Raw genomic sequence first — 14,381 nt, forward strand, 5'->3', positions numbered from 1 at the left:
CACTGCGTGGACATCTTTAGAGAACTATCCACGATGACGCCAAGATCTTTTTCCTGACTCGTTGTAGCTAAATTAGCCCCCATCATGTTGTATGTATAGTTGGGGTTATTTTTTCCAATGTGCATTACTTTACATTTATCCACATTAAATTTCATTTGCCATTTTGTTGCCCAATCACTTAGTTTTGTGAGATCTTTTTGAAGTTCTTCACAATCTGCTTTGGTCTTAACTATCTTGAGTAGTTTAGTATCATCTGCAAACTTTGCCACCTCACTGTTTACCCCTTTCTCCAGATCATTTATGAATAAATTGAATAGGATAGGTCCTAGGACTGACCCTTGGGGAACACCACTAGTTACCCCTCTCCATTCTGAGAATTTACCATTAATTCCTACCCTTTGTTCCCTGTCCTTTAACCAGTTCTCAATCCATGAAAGGACCTTCCCTTTTATCCCATGACAGCTTAATTTACGTAAGAGCCTTTGGTGAGGGACCTTGTCAAAGGCTTTCTGGAAATCTAAGTACACTATGTCCACCGGATCCCCCTTGTCCACATGTTTGTTGACCCCTTCAAAGAACTCTAATAGATTAGTAAGACACGATTTCCCTTTACAGAAACCATGTTGACTATTGCTCAAGAGTTTATGTTTTTCTATGTGTCCGACAATTTTGTTCTTTACTATTGTTTCAACTAATTTGCCCGGTACCGACGTTAGACTTACCGGTCTGTAATTGCCGGGATCACCCCTAGAGCCCTTTTTAAATATTGGCGTTACATTAGCTAACTTCCAGTCATTGGGTACCGAAGCCGATTTAAAGGACAGGTTACAAACCTTAGTTAATAGTTCCGCAACTTCAAATTTGAGTTCTTTCAGAACTCTTGGGTGAATGCCATCTGGTCCCGGTGACTTGTTAATGTTGAGTTTATCAATTAATTCCAAAACCTCCTCTAGTGATACTTCAATCTGTGACAGTTCCTCAGATTTGTCACCTACAAAAGCCAGCTCAGGTTTGGGAATCTCCCTAACATCCTCAGCCGTGAAGACTGAAGCAAAGAATCCATTTAGTTTCTCCGCAATGACTTTATCATCTTTAAGCGCTCCTTTTGTATTTTCATCGTCAAGGGGCCCCACTGGTTGTTTAGCAGGCTTCCTGCTTCTGATGTACTTAAAAAACATTTTGTTATTACCTTTGGAGTTTTTGGCTAGCCGTTCTTCAAACTCCTCTTTGGCTTTTCTTATTACACTCTTGCACTTAAGTTGGCAGTGTTTGTGCTCCTTTCTATTTGCCTCACTAGGATTTGACTTCCACTTTTTAAAGGAAGTCTTTTTATCTCTCACTGCTTCTTTTACATGGTTGTTAAGCCACGGTGGCTCTTTTTTAGTTCTTTTACTGTTTTTCTTAATTTGGGGTATACATTGAAGTTGAGCCTCTATTATGGTGTCTTTAAAAAGGGCCCACGCAACTTGCAGGGATTTCACTTTAGTCACTGAACCTTTTAACTTTTGTCTAACTAACCCCCTCATTTTTGTATAGTTCCCCCTTTTGAAATTAAAGGCCACAGTGTTGGGCAGTTGAGGTGTTCTTCCCACCACAGGGATGTTGAATGCTATTGTATTATGGTCACTATTTCCAAGCGGTCCCGCTATAGTTACCTCTTGGACCAGCTCCTGCGCTCCACTCAGGATTAAATCTAGAGTCGCCTCTCCCCTTGTGGGTTCCCGTACTAGCTGCTCCATGAAGCAGTCATTTAAAGTATCGAGAAATTTTATCTCTGCATTTCGTCCTGAAGTGAAATGTTCCCAGTCAATATGGGGATAATTGAAATCCCCCACTATTATTGAGTTCTTAATTTTGATAGCCTCTCTAATTTCCCTTAGCATTTCATCATCACTATTACTGTCCTGGTCAGGTGGTCGATAATAGATCCCTAATGTTATATTTTTACTAGAGCATGAAATTTCTATCCATAGAGACTCTATGGAACCTGTGGATTCGCTTAAGATTTTTACTTCATTTGAATCTACACTTTCTTTAACATATAGTGCCACTCCTCCCCCTGCACGGCCTGTTCTGTCCTTCCGATATATTTTGTACCCCGGAATGATTGTGTCCCATTGATTGCTCTCAGTCCACCAGGTTTCTGTGATGCCTATTATATCTATATCCTCCTTTATCACAAGGCACTCTAGTTCACCCATCTTATTATTTAGACTTCTGGCATTTGTGTACAAGCACTTTAAAAACTTGTCCCTGTTTATTAGCCTGTCTTTTTCTGATGTGCCAGATTCTTTTTTATGTGGCTGTTTATCATCTGATCCGGCCCTTACATTATACTTTTCAGTCCTCTGCTCCTGACTATAACCTGGAGATTCTCTATCATCAGACTCTCCCCTAAGGGAAGTCTGTGTCCGATCCACACGCTCCTCTGCAGCAGTCGGCTTTCCCCCATCTCCTAGTTTAAAAAGTTTAAAACATGGAAACCCTAACCTCACCTGCCAGGAGATTCCACTGCTGTAGTCTGGAGCCCAACAGCTCTGCCTTACTCTTGGGTAGTTCCAAATCCCTGACAAGGTCATTCAGTTCACCTAGTGTTATGAGGTGTGGTTCAGAGGAGGAGGATGGGAGAAAATGTGGGTCCTGTGACATTGATGGTTCAGGACCAGAAGTTTCATCCTCTTCCTCTTCCTCGTCTGACTCAAGTGAGAATGATTCTGGTGCATCAGGAACCGGCAGTCCTTCTCCGTGGGGTACTGGGCGTATAGCTGATGGAATGTTTGGATAATGCACAGTCCACTTTTTCTTCTTTGACACACCTTTCCCAACTGGAGGCACCATGCAGAAGTAACAATTGCTGGTATGATCTGTTGGCTCTCTCCAAATCATTGGCACTGCAAAAGGCATAGATTTCCTTTTCCTGTTCAACCACTGGCGAAGATTTGTTGCACAAGTGTTGCAGCATATGTGTGGGGCCCACCTCTTGTCCTGATCTCCAATTTTGCAGCCAAAATAAAGGTGATAGGCTTTCTTAACCATAGTGGTTATACTGCGCTTTTGTCATGCAAAAGTCACTTCACCACAAACATAGCAGAAGTTATCTGCACTGTTCACACAAGTACGAGGCATTTCTGCTCACTTTGGCTAAACAGAAATGTGTCCCTTTGCAAAATCAAACACTGACAAATAAGAGAGCACGACACTGTATGATTTCTAGAGCTGATATAGGGCAATTTGTTCAGCAGAGTGATGTAAGCTTCGTTATGATTGCATCATCCATGACTTCTAGGAATAACATGATGCAATTCATATCATGTATGATGCAATACCAGCTTCAGATTGCATCATTCATTGTTTTGCCTAAAAAGCAAGTACTGTCCAAACCCAGTCATAGATTTATTCATAGATCCAGTCAAAGATGTATTTTAGTCATTTCTGGTTTAAATTGAGATCCCTTCCCTTTATAACTCACTTATCCTCCGCCATTCCCAAGTCAAGGGTCGTATATACTGACCCAATAGCATATCTTGAAAACTAGAGCCAATCAACAATTTTAAGCATCATTTTCGTTCTCAGTGACCCAGAATTAGTAAAGTTTGACTACATTTATTTCAGAAGCATTTTGGCTGTAGAGCAGTGTAATGTATATGATTCCTTTAACCATTTAATAACTTTTTTTCCTTTTCTTTTTTATTAATAAATCTTTAGTTATAGTTTTACTAAAGGAATTAGCTACAGTGTGGTATTTGGTAGAATCTAAAGTATATATATTGACCTGCTTTGGATTGTTATCGAGCAGAACCTGTTATCAGCATGGACTCATGTCCCCTGGAATGGTGGTTGAAGCATGAGGGACATATGAACCTTTAGTGCATCTGGCACATAAATATCTTGCAACGCTGGCTACAACAGTGCCATGTGAATGCCTGTTCTCACTTTCAGGTGATGTAAACAAGAAGCGGGCAGCATTATCTCCTGCAAAAGTAAACAAACTTGTTTATCTGAGCGATTGTCTGAACAAGAAGTAGGACTGAGTGGACTTGTAGGCTCTAAAATTTTACATTGTTTTATTTTTGAATGCAGGTTTTTTGGTACATAATTCTACATTTGTAATTTCAACTTTCATGATAGAGATTGCACTACAGTACTTGCATTAGGTGAATTTAAAAATTCTGGTAACCATGAAATATCACCCATTACTTAAAAGTGCACTTAATAATTGGGTGTAGGTGAAGCACTTGACCTAACAAAAGGAGCGGATCTCAATAATATCTAAAATAAAAAATAATAGTGCTTTCAAACCCAATATGAATAAGGAAGTTTTTAGATGTTGGGGCAAATGTCGCTATGATAAGTGGTAAGATTTCTTTAGGGATGGACAATCCTAAAAACAAACAGATGTAGCGGATGTATTTAAAAGAGAGAGAGAGACAATGTGCAACCTAGGTTTATAGGCAACCTGAGAAAACACTTTCAGAGAAGAAAGGAACCAACAAAACTATCTGTATTAGGAAATTTCATACGTAGGTTTGAAGTATCAGCAATCAAGGTAGTATCTAGAATGTATAACCTCATGATTATGTTTTTAAAGGACAATCTGGATAAAGCTATTAAGTCAAGGAGTGCAGCTTGTAAATATGAAATAAAAGGAAAAGAATGGAATGGGATAATGCAGATGATAAATATTGGCTTTACTACTAACCAAATAGTGTAAGTGCAGTACTTTTTAGTTTACAGAACATATGTTCATCTACCTCTATATAATAAAACATATAATATTGCCTCAGATATCTGTATGAAATGCAAAACAGCCAGACCCTCTTTCATATACATGATATGGGACTTCTGGATGTTACAAACATTTTGGAAAACCATCCTGAGAGAAATAAAAAAAATTAGAGATAGAACTCGAACAGGATTTAAAGACATTTCTATTAGGGCCTGTTAAAAAGTTTCCTATTGGGAATAAGCAAACTACTCCCATTCTTGCTCTTTATAGCAAAAGCAGCAATCTTAAATATGTGGACCCAAGCAACAATTCCTAGCATAGGTCACTGGAAAAAAATATTAATAGACTACATTGTAATGGAAGGCTTAACAAATTTTGTGAAAACAGTGCCAGACAAACTCACAAAAAATGGATAAAAGTAACAGTGTACTTCACACAGGAAAACAGTACAATAAAAATATTGAAATATTTTAGATGCTTTGATATAGACACAGTAATCATATACTTACAGGATAGTCAAAAAGAATATACGGAGAGGATAATCCCTCCTCCCCCTTAGTTTTCCTTTCTCTCTATTTCCTTGAGACTCCCTCCATCCTCAGAAAACATTCAGCTTCCCCCCAAAAAGACAAAAATTAATATGAATGATCACACCCACCCACACACCCAACATGTTAAGGTTGTATTTAAATAATTTTGGGGAAAAAAGGGGGTGGAAATGGTAACAAGATAACAAGATATGGTCAACATATAATAGGTTGCTTCATGCTGTTAATTCTGTATTAAGATATGAATGTAATTGTAATGTCTTATTGTCAATGGCTGAAAATATCAATACATAAAATCTCAACCCTCCTGTGATGGGGTGTACTTGCCCTGCACTAGAGCGGAAGGGGTTAAGGCAGCATTCTTAGCAGCGGAAGCCACGCCCCCCTCGACCCTGCTGGGCATGCTCCAGCTGCTGCTGCAATATTAAAGAGAGCAGCCTAGCTCAGTCTGGGCTGACTGCAGAGGAGGAAGGATGCACCTTGCCGGCTCCAGCCGAGGAGCAGCCGGGATTCTGGACCAGGGGAGCAGGAGACACCAAGGCCCAGGCAGGCGCCTAGGTATCTGCGGATGCCCAGGGAGATTGCAGTCGTTTCCTGAGTAGCCCAGAGACACCGAAGACACTCCAACTTCAACTGCAGGAGTCACAGTAGGAAATAGCCCAGGGAGGGACTAGCCAGTGTCCCTGTAGCAGTCGGTGTGGTGCAGGCGGATTCTCAGCCGACTTAGTGGCGAACCAATTCGCCACTACCAGGGCTCTGGGCTGGGACTCAGTGGAGCAGGGAGGGCCTGGGTCCCCCTACCCCAGCTGCCCCCTTTGGGGGGCGGCCCATCAAACCCCCTCCTACTGACATTGGCCATTGGGCCGTGCTGCCCTGCAGCCTAGGGGAGCCCTACTGAAACCGACCCTTAGGCCATGCAGCCGTGAGGCTGAGGGCAGCCACATCGACTTCAACTGCAGGGCTACCACGCCCTTGCCCCACTCCTAGGGTGAAGGCGTGTTCTTGTCCCACACCACTTCCCCTCAAAAAGAAAAGAAAAGAAGGCCATGCTAAGCAGTTTTCTGGACCAAATGCAAGATGAGGGAGATAAGAAACCATGTTTTCTTGTGTCTCTCTTCCTCAGAGCCACATGAAAATCTTTTTAGTTTTTATAATTTTTCATTTTATTTTGGGGAATTTTCTTATTTCTTTAAAATGTTGTTTCATTTCTTTTTATTACATTTACATTAATAAAATACCTCAAATGACTGTATATACATAAAAACAGTATATAAACCTTATTTATCTATACTACATCATTTTACTAAGCATTATTCATTATTCTACACCTTGAGACACTCACCAACCCCACTACAGTTACCCATCCCACAATACCCCAGACAGCTCGTTGAAATGTACCCAATACTGCAGCCCTCAAATAACCCCCTCTTCTGCATCCCACTCAGAGAGACAAAGCCTATGGGACAAATCTTCCCAACCCTTACTGCTTCTTTCTGCAGCCATCCCAGTCCCCACATCTATATCCCTAGGGTGCCCCATCACCCCTTATATATTCTCCCTCCTCCACTGAACCTCAACCCCCCACTAATCCTGCTCCCTTCAGGGTGGGAGACCCGGGGGGGAATTGGGTCCTGTCAGGGGGAGCCAAGCCAAACCTGAGCAGCACTGTGACCCTGTGTGCCAGGTTGCAATGCGGGAGCAGGGAGTCAGGCCCAGCCCCGGAGGACAGGAGCAGCAGGAGCCTCCACCAAGGGGCGAGTTTTTCATTTTATTTTGGGATATTTCACACATGCAAAATACATGGGGCTCTACTCATCCTGCTACAATACTTATAGGTTATAATTACCAGTTCCCTGAGCCATCCTATCTTCCTTCCCTCAGCCTGCAAGGTCTTACATAACTCTCTCTCTCATATATATATATATATATATATATATTATATATAAAAGAGAGAGAGAGAGCGAGAGAGAGCGAGTAAGCGAGCTCATAGCTTAAACATTAAGAGAGAAGTTCATATACATAACCAATAACACTTTTTATAGCAACAGACACTTTTCTGAAGTTAGGTCAGTGTAAATATTTCACTATATTTATTATATATACACAAACACACGCATGCATACACACACATCTATTCTTAATCAGCTCAGTAAAAATAACACTGTATATTTGTTATAATTATTGTGTTGTAAGAAACTTTAAAGAAAAAGTGCTACAAAGGAAGTGAATTGGAACTGAAGTGGTTTGATAGCTAGGAATACAGGATAACTTTAGGGGGCGGGGAAGGAAGCTTGAAATTAAACCAATTTATAGTAATCCAGCATGCTTGGCATAATTTCCCCAGAGTGAATTCCAATAACATTATTGCTACTCAGCCTTTGCAAACAAAATGTATTTCAAATCTTTAAAAGGAAAATTATTATTATTTAATAATAATAATAATTTTTAAAGATAAGTGGGGCAAAGTAAGCAGCCACAAAACAAAACAAAAAAATACTCTGAAATGTAGGAGAAAGATTGGGGTGAACCAAAAAACAAGTTAAACACCAGAGGTCATTCCTTCTAAAGCCCTCCTTAAACTCACTTCTTCTATTAGACCTAACAAAGTATCATGGATCATCAGAAGAAAGTTCTTGCCTTATACAGTTACAAGTCTTTTCTTATGATGGCTATGTGATAGCATTTTATACTTACTGTTTTTCATTAAGTCTAGATTTTTATCAACCTGTCAAAATGGCAGGGATAAGGCACAACAGAGATTAAAACCCAACCAAACATGTTTCACTGACCCAGACTCCTAAGCACAATTTTCTCTGAAGTCATAAAGATAAAATAGCAACTTTAAATAACAGCTGATGTTTCCTATGCAGTCAGCCTAAGAGAGCTTAATCCTTCAATAAATAAGCCATCATCTTCAACAAGATAGTGCATCAATAGAACATACAAGGATTCTAATAGTCCAAGAAGATTCTCATTTCATTATGTGGGATTTTTTAGATTTTTTTTTGTAAATATTTGTGTTTGTATATTTTAATTCCTGTAAAAGCAGCTAATACTGTAAGGATAAGTTCTTTACACAAATCAAATTATTTAAGTAAATACATTTCTTCCTCCTTTCAAATGTCAGAGCAATTTTGTGGGCTATGCTTCTTCAGGAAACTCTGGTTCACTATGCCATTTGGCATGGCCAAGACACAAATTATAGCAGCTCCTGTTCAGGGAACTTTTACAAGGCATTCATTAATGGAGAAAATGCAAGGCATTTTCTGGTCTAGCCCATGAATACTTGGAATCAGACCCTTTGGTTCCTACATCACATTACAATTAATTGAGTCCCCCACCTAGAATTCAATAGCTCTGTGACCCATACAACATATAGTCATTTATTTCAGGGTTTAACTAACTGCTATTTCTCTAAATTCACTTAATAGTTTCTAGATTTCAAAGAAGCCCTGTTTTTCTATCCCATACAAGTAAGATTCAGACAGTACTAAAGTTTCATCTAGTATAAAATATGGGTATTTCTTTGGTGTTCATAAATTAGACACATTTTGGAAAGCACAAATCAGTGCTAACAAGAAACAATCCCAACAAGAAATGTGTCTATAGTCCACAATCCCAGGTGGCTCATTGGAAAATATCTCCACTCTGACAAAACGCAGGTGCTCCTTTCTCTTCTGCCACTCCAGCCCACAACCAAACTCAACACCCACTTCTTCCTCATGCTTCTGAGGAACCCCCTTGGTTCATTAAGGTCATGCTACATGGTGAACCCAGGAAGGATAAATGGGGATGTGTGTGTTGGGGGTAATGGGGGATTTAGATTGGAGCTAAAGACTGCCTAGTTGAAAGAGAGGCTGGCAGCATAAAAAACTGAAGTAGCTAATAGATCTGAGCAAATCCATTTTAGTCCTATTTTAAGAGAGAATCAAAATGCAACCTTAATTGTAAAGTCAATTCCCGTGGCTCTCTAATATGGCATATTTGTAATTCATCCACTCAGTTATATTAGATTGTGAGTAGTGGAACATGACCCTGACTAATTCATGACTTCCAAAAAGCTGACCAGACCACTATCTTATGAAGTGGGATCCATGATCAACCAAAATGTACTGGGCAGCTCTATATAGTCCAGCCACTAGCTAAATGTTAGTCTCCTCCACAGCTTTTCAGCACAGCAGGGGAAATCTCTACCCATTTGAAGAAAATCAAAGTGATGAAAATGAAGGGATTATCTTTGAGTGTCTAAATAGGAGACCAATAAGGTCCATTTTCATCAGCTGTTGATTAAATTTGATACAAATTCCCTCATCCCAGCAAACACATGCACAGCTGGAACTTGGTAAAAAGTGCAGTGGTCAGACAGCTGTGACAGGACCTCACATAAACATCCTCTCTCTAAACAGGTAAGACAGGGTCTCTCTCCAATGCAATAGTCCCATATTACACATTTATTTGGAGAAAGCACACACCAGTTAGAAATAAATTACATCGGTCTAGCAGATTGATAGCAAACTCCTTCTCCCAACAACAAACCAGTAAGTCAAAATCTCTCTCATTCCCCCCTGCAGACTCCCTTTTACTATAATTATCCCAGCCAGCATCTGGCCAATAAGCCATGCATTTACAGTTTCTGTGTGAGGGAGGCTTATTACAACTCACCAAGTAAAGTATCTTCTGGGTTAGCACCATTTCTTTGGCTTGAAAATGCTGGTGGAAGATGTCTCTCCCTGGCGGAGGCACTGAAAAGTAGAGTTTGTCCAAACAGCAGTAGGAAGCATGTAATCATTTTCTTCATTTTCGTGAAGAAAAAGCAAGATGGACAATCAGGGATGCAAAACTGTGACAAAGAAAAGAAATGAAATGAACTCTTTGATTAACCAAACTATGTGTACTTATGATGTGCTTATGGCAGCCACCCTGCCCTCACTTCCCCCCTTCTACTACATACAAACACCCAGGCCTGGTCTACACTAGGAGGTTATGTCGAATTTAGCAGCGTTAAATCGAATTAACCCTGCACCCGTCCACACCACGAAGCTATTTAGTTCGACATAGAGGTCTCTTAAATTCGATTTCTGTACTCCTCCCCAACGAGGGGAGTAGCGCTAAATTCGACATGGCCATGTCGAATTAGGGTAGGTGTGGATGGAAATCGACGCTAATAGCTCCGGGAGATATCCCACAGTGCACCACTCTGTTGACGCTCTGGACAGCAGTCTGAGCTCGGATGCTCTGACCAGCCACACAGGAAAAGCCCTGGGAAAATTTGAATTCCTTTTCCTGTCTGGGCAGTTTGAATCTCATTTCCTGTTTGGACATCATGGCGAGCTCAGCAGCACTGGCAACGATGCAGAGCTCTCCAGCAGAGGTGACCATGCAATCTCAGAATAGAAAGAGGGCCCCAGCATGGACTGATCGGGAAGTCTTGGATCTGATCGCTGTGTGGGGCGATGAGTCCGTGCTTTCGGAGCTGCGCTCGAAAAGACGGAACGCAAAGATCTACGAGAAGATCTCAAAAGCCAAGACAGAGAGAGGATACAGCTGGGATGCAACGCAGTGCCGCGTGAAAATCAAGGAGCTGAGACAAGGCTACCAGAAGACCAAAGAGGCAAACGGATGCTCCAGATCCCAGCCCCAGACATGCCGTTTCTACGAGGCACTGCATTCCATTTTAGGTGCGGCCGCCACCACTACCCCACCACTGACCGTGGACTCTGAGGATGGGATATTGTCCACGGCCGGTTCCTCGGACATGTTAGCAGATGGGGAAGATGAGGAAGGAGATGAGGAGGACGAGGCAGTCGACAGCGCTTACAACGCTGATTTCCCCGACAGCCAGGATCTCTTCATCACCCTCACAGAGATCCCCTACCAACCGTCCCCAGGCGTTAACCCGGAGCCAGAATCAGGAGAAGGATCAGTCGGTAAGTGTTTAAAACATGTAAACATTTATTTTGAACAGAACAGGAATATTAACAATATTAACAATGGGTTTTTCATGATTAGTTTGCCCTAGGCGCTTAACATTTTAGTCCTTGGCAGTGCAACTACTGCAAAAGAATCAAACAATGTCCGGTTTATGATGATTAGTTTGCCCTAGATGCTCTACTTTTTAGTCCTTGCCAGTGCAGCTACTGGAAAATAAGGTCTATATGTCCGGGGATAGAGCTAAAATCCTCATGGGAAATCTCCACGAAGCTCTCCTGGAGGTAATTGGAAAGCCTTTGCATGAAGTTCCTGGGGAGAGCGGCCTTACTGGGTCCTCCGTGGTAGGAAACTTTTCCACGCCAGGCTATCCTCAAGTACTCTGGGATTATTGCCTTGCAGAGCATGGCGGCATACGGCCCTGGTTTTTGCTGGCTTTCACGCAGCATGCGGTCTTTCTCTGTCCCAGAAATCCTCAGCAGAGTGATGTCGCTCATGGTGACCTGCTTTGAATTAGGGGAATGTTACTGTTGGGACTGCTTGCCTGTTCCTTTACAGAACTGTAACCGGTGGTTTACAGCCACGCGGTGGAGGCGGGAGAGGGGCAGCATACAGGGATCTTTCCCGGGGACAGCCGCGAGGGGGTGGGACAGGGGCAGAGTTCATGCTTGCCGGATTGCCAGCAGCAGGAACTGGCCAACGCTAGGAGCATTGCTTTGAACGTGAAAGGAGGGCACTGCTATAATTTAAGTTTTAAGCAGCCAAAAGTCTACGGCTTACCATGTCAGCCTGCTACCCGAATTCCGCTGTCCTGCCCCGCTTGTCTGATCTCCAGTGCAAGACCCCAGGCACTGAATGCGAAGGCCGAAAATTCGACCTTGTCCTGAGTGCGCATGTGATAGGTGCTGTGCATGGTCTTTTTCACAGAGAAAGACTATGTTCATTGTTCACAAAAAATTATCTTTGTGAGGAATTCACTCCCTTTTTCCCATCCCACAGCTACGACTGTCTCCCGACCTACCCTGGCATCCCCCTCCCAGAGGCTGGCGCAGATTAGGCGTAGAAAGAAAAGGACACGGGACGACATGTTCTCAGAACTTATGGGCTGCTCCCGAGCCGAGGCGGCCCAGCAGACCCAGTGGAGGGAGAACATGTCCCAAATCCATCGATCACACATTGAACGGGAGGAGAGGTGGTGGCAGGAAGACCAGCAGGCGACTCAAATGCTGCTTGGACTAATGAGGGAGCAAACGGACACGCTCCGGCGCCTTGTGGATGTTCTGCAGGACCGGAGGCAGGAGGACAGAGCCCCGCTGCAGTCTATCTGTAACCGCCCTCCCCCACCACAAAGGCCCATACCCCCCTCACCCAAAGTCCCAAGAAGGAGGGGCGGCAGGGACCGTGAAAACTGTCACTCCACCCCTGCAGACTGCTCGAGTACCAGAAGGCTCTCATTCCCCAAAATTTGATAAGTCCTTTCCTTCCCGCCTCACCCAAGCCCCCGTCCCAGTTTCATCCCCTAACTGTGTAGTTGCTAATAAAAAATACGTTTCTGTTAATTACTGTTTCCATCATGTTCTTTTACAGGAGAGTGTGTTTGAAGGGTTGAAGGGGGTTGGTAATTGGAGAGGACAGTCACCTTTAACAGGGTACAGACACGGGGGCAGGTTCAGCAGCAGGTCACACACACATTGCAGTCACTAGGCACCCTGGTCAGTCTGGGAGGTGGTTTTCATGTTCTATGTGGGGGTGGGCTATGTGACTTTGTGGCGGGGGAGGGCGGTTAGAGATCTTATTCAGCGGTCCTTACCCTGGATCACAGAGCCACGCAGCAGTGGATCTGTAACCGTCCTCCCCCGCCACAGAGTCACAAAACTCCCACACACAGAGTCCCGAAAAGGAGGGGTGGCAGGCTCCGTTGAAACAACCAGTCCAGCACTGCGGACCGCTCTAGGAGCAGGAGCCTGTCATTCCTCGATTTTTTAAGTGTTCTTTCCATCACTACGCCCACTCCCCACCACAGTCTGCGTCCCAGTTTCAACCCTTTACCGCAAAACCCGTAATAAAGACAGGTGTTCATTAACAAAGTTCCATGTATTTTATTTTTAAACATGTGTTGGAAGGGGGGAATGGGGGGAACGGGGTATGTAGCTGCAGAGGATAGTCAACATAAACTGGGTAAAGAAACGGGGGCCGGTTCAGCTTCTCTTTAAACAAAGTTAATAGTCACAGGTTACCCTGCTCACTGAGGAACCTAGCTTTCAAAGCCTCCCGGATGCACAGCGCGTCCCGCTGGGCTCTTCTAATCGCACGGCTGTCTGGCTGGGCGTAATCAGCAGCCAGGCTATTTGCCTCAACCTCCCACCCCGCCATAAAGGTCTCCCCCTTGCTCTCACAGAGATTGTGGAGCACAAAACAAGCTGCAATAACAATGGGGATATTGGTTTCGCTGAGATCAGAGCGAGTCAGTAAGCTTCTCCATCTCCCCTTGAGACGTCCAAAAGCACACTCTACCACCATTCTGCACTTGCTGAGACGGTAGTTGAAGAGTTCTTTTTCAGTGTCCAGGGCGCCTGTATAGGGCTTCATGAGCCAGGCCATTAGCGGGTAGGCTGGGTTCCCGAGGATCACTATAGGCATCTCCACATCCCCAACAGTTATTTTGTGGTCCGGGAAGTAAATACCTTCCTGCAGCCGTCTAAACAGACCAGAGTTCCTGAAAACACGAGCGTCATGAACCTTGCCCGGCCATCCGACGTTGATGTTTGTAAAACGTTCCCTATGGTCCACCAGTGCTTGCAGCACCATTGAAAAGTAGCCCTTTCGGTTGATGTACTGGCTGGCCTGGTGGTCCGGTCCCAGGATAGGGATGTGAGTTCCATCTATAGCCCCACCGCAGTTTGGGAATCCCATCGCGGCGAAGCCATCTATGATGACCTGCACGTTTCCAAGGGTCACTACCTTTGACAGCAGTAGCTCAATGATTGCGTTGGCTACTTGCATCACAGCAACCCCCACGGTAGATTTGCCCACGCCAAAGTGGTTCGCGACTGACCGGTAGCTGTCTGGCATTGCAAGCTTCCAGAGGGCTATGGCCACTCGCTTCTGGACAGTCAGGGCTGCTCGCATCCGGGTGTCCTTGCGCTTCAGGGCAGGGGACAGCAGCTCACAAAGTTCCA

At 43.6% G+C, this 14,381-nt stretch overlaps 1 protein-coding gene across 1 annotated transcript in view; it reads right to left on the reverse strand.

Annotated features, from left to right (window-relative positions):
- Positions 1-10,072, reverse strand: part of MATN2 (matrilin 2) — a 100,236-nt gene extending 90,164 nt beyond the window's left edge. Inside the window, exon 1 of the mRNA XM_065398125.1 lies at positions 9,937-10,072. Coding sequence (XP_065254197.1) covers positions 9,937-10,072 — 136 coding nt within the window. The remainder of the gene's footprint in view (positions 1-9,936) is intronic.
- Positions 10,073-14,381: the final 4,309 nt, after the last annotated feature.

Source organism: Emys orbicularis, chromosome 2 (assembly GCF_028017835.1).
Source record: "Emys orbicularis isolate rEmyOrb1 chromosome 2, rEmyOrb1.hap1, whole genome shotgun sequence".
NCBI classification, from domain to species: Eukaryota; Metazoa; Chordata; order Testudines; family Emydidae; genus Emys; species Emys orbicularis.